The 2,855-nt window shown below is 34.3% G+C and overlaps 1 protein-coding gene across 2 annotated transcripts in view; it reads right to left on the bottom strand.

Moving 5' to 3' along the window:
- Positions 1-2,398, bottom strand: part of LOC107564395 (uncharacterized) — a 20,672-nt gene extending 18,274 nt beyond the window's left edge. For both annotated transcript variants that reach the window (XR_001606222.1, XM_016249479.1), the window contains exon 1: positions 2,128-2,398. Coding sequence is in view for 1 of the 2 variants with exons in the window: in XM_016249479.1 (XP_016104965.1) it covers positions 2,128-2,167 (40 nt within the window). In the remaining variant the exon portion in view is untranslated. The remainder of the gene's footprint in view (positions 1-2,127) is intronic.
- Between the last annotated feature and the right edge of the window lie 457 nt (positions 2,399-2,855).

The raw sequence follows: 2,855 nt of genomic DNA, 5'->3' as shown, positions 1-2,855 counted from the left end.
CAGCACTCTTGGTCGTGTGATGTTGCTTAACTGTATCATGTTATAAAAACTTTTTTTTAACCGCAGTAGGTTAACTGAGTTTAACTCACTTTGTTAACACACTGTTAACTCACTTTGTGTTTGCTGCGCTCATTTGTTTCGATTTCTCCTTGAGAGAGGCAGCGCAGCCTTGTTAGCGTCATTACATTATGCACTATCGATCGCCATTTACGTTAGACTAAATGATGCAGAATCATTATCGCGTTTTGGTGATTGTTATTGGCGTTTTAATTAGGCTAGGCTACTTGTCCGGTCGGGCAAGTCAAATTCTCTTTCACTTGGCCTTTTAAAAAATCCACTTGTCCCGGATAAGCGGACAAGAGTTGATGTCGAGTCCTGCGACGTGTGTTTAGACTGCTTCAGTAGGCTAGGTCCAGTCTTTACGACTCTTACGTAATCTTCTTGAGGTTGATCTCATTTGTGCCCCCCTGAAAAAATGAAATGCCTGTCCGTGAATTCGTGTCTGGCGCCGGGTCTGAATCAGTATCCTCAATTAAATGCAGAGCACAAATTCTGAGTATGGGACACCATTCTTGGCAACCCGTCATATCGCTTATTGCAAAGAATATACTGCTGTTATTTGCACTTAGTGTAAATAGCATATATCGCTAAGAAATATGCTATTTTTGCTTACTGTAAATAGCATCTACACTTAGTGTAAATAGCCGCTGCCAGTAATAAAATAAAGATTCTAACCCTATATTTCTACTATACAAAAAAAAAAAAAGTAAAATTTACGGTAAAAAAAACGGCAGCTGTGGTTGCCTGAATTTTACCGCAAAAAAATACGGTAGCAGCGTTTTAGGTTTTAACTTAAATGTACAGTTAAATACCATAATTTCATTAACTGAAATTATATAATATATATATTAACTATTATATAATGTTAATATACCAACCCACTGAAATACTGAAATCTGTTTTGCACCTTTGTAATACACTGCACCAAAAGCAGGTGGTGATGAGAAAAGCACATGATTAACCAAAGCCCATCACAAGCAGCTTTTAAATATGAACATATATATATATAGAAGGTGCAGAGTGTCATTCACACAAACACTAAACACCATCATGGTAACACTTTAAACTGAAATCATGCTCTAAACATTAATTGAACAACATTAGATGTAACATACAACCCTAATGCACACAACTGATAAGAAAAAAACTAAGAAGAAACAGTTATTTCAACGAAAAAAAAACATCAAATTTGAAATGTTACGCAGTGAATCATGGGAATGTCAAGTTACGGTTATTCACTGTAAATTATACAATCTTTTTAACTTCCAAAAATGGTATACTACCGTAAAATTACATGTAATGTCCAATACAGTTTTTCATCGTATATAGTAGGGGAACTTACCGTTAAACATTTAACAGGTTTTTACTGTAGCATTTTTACAGTCTTTTACCGTTAAATTCACTGTCATTTTTTTACAGTGTATATACAGTTATAAATATGAAGATTATATGGTATCTTGAATATTATATTGTATTGAATATTCTATTATAAAGACATTTTGTTAATTAAAAAATAAGCACTTTAATGATGTAAAAAAAAAGCAATGTATACGTTATGTTAGATGTGTTTTTTTTTTTGGACTACTTTTTATCTCTAGTCAAGTCAAGTCACCTTTATTTATATGAGTAGAATCTTCTAATTGTCTAGCTTTAACAGAAAGTGTGTATGTGAGCAGTGCTTTTAAAAAAAGAATATAGCGTGTTTACACTAAGTAGCTTGCTCGAGACCGCACGCGCTTGTCTAACTGTTCATGCGCTTCCTGCAGTTCAGCGCAGATATAAGAAATATGTATTCGATTAGTTCAGTCACTGCCGCCATGTTTTTTGTTTTTGTTCTTATTTATTTATTTTTTTAATCCTGGAAACCATGGGCGTTGGTTATTTATTCAAAAGTTGGTTATAAAACAATAAGCGAATAACGGAAAACACTTGAAAGTAAAAGTGAAAGTAAATTTTGTTAGGCTATAGGCTGCTCTGTCATATGCTATGAATAGCATGCAATACAATAATACATTCAGGCTAGAAGGGAAATGTCAGAGAAAAGATAATAAAGAAACTTTGCATTACCTTTCGAAACCATTATAGGCTGCGACTGACGAGCGTTCATCTAAAGCAATGCTCCGAGTCCATTAAGCTTTTCAGGTATGACTTGCTGAAACATGCTTTTCACCAAAATATCCGGCACGAGTTCAAAACTGTTTCGTATTCCATCGTCAAAGTTTCCATTTTCTTCTTCTTTTGCCCTTCTGTGGCCAGTTTCTATTCGGTCTTGCTGGTACACAGTGAAATATTGCTCCAATGTGTCTGATATGTGCTGATCTGTTTGTTGGGTGCGGTGGGTTAGGCAACCAAGGACTATGATCACTGTCTTCCCCAAATCTTTACTTACAGTAAACAGTTACTGATTTGAACTATGCTATATTCTTAATTAAGTGTATGCTCATTTTTTTCTCTATGCTTATACTGTAAATATAAAGACTCCATATCCCAATTGAATTCACTCGAATAATTCACTTTGAAACTCTGTATTTTCCTTTCAGTTTTTTTTATAAGTGTGTTCCTCTGACTTAATCAAAACCCTGTAGCCACGTATTAATCGGTCTGTTGTATCAGTAAACCTGTAGAAAATTGATTGTTATCCTATAGTCATGTTTGGGGTTAAAATGACCCAAAATATAAATAAACAGACCGATAGATAGATAGATAGATAGATAGATAGATAGATAGATAGATAGATAGATAGATAGATAGACAGATAGATAGATAGATAGATAGATAGATAGACAGACACACAG

The sequence above is a fragment of the Sinocyclocheilus grahami genome, unplaced genomic scaffold (genome assembly GCF_001515645.1).
Source record: "Sinocyclocheilus grahami isolate Dianchi unplaced genomic scaffold, SAMN03320097.WGS_v1.1 scaffold931.1, whole genome shotgun sequence".
NCBI lineage: Eukaryota > Metazoa > Chordata > Actinopteri > Cypriniformes > Cyprinidae > Sinocyclocheilus > Sinocyclocheilus grahami.
The sequence above is the reverse complement of the archived record's forward strand: the minus strand, read 5'-3'. Positions and strand labels throughout refer to the sequence as shown.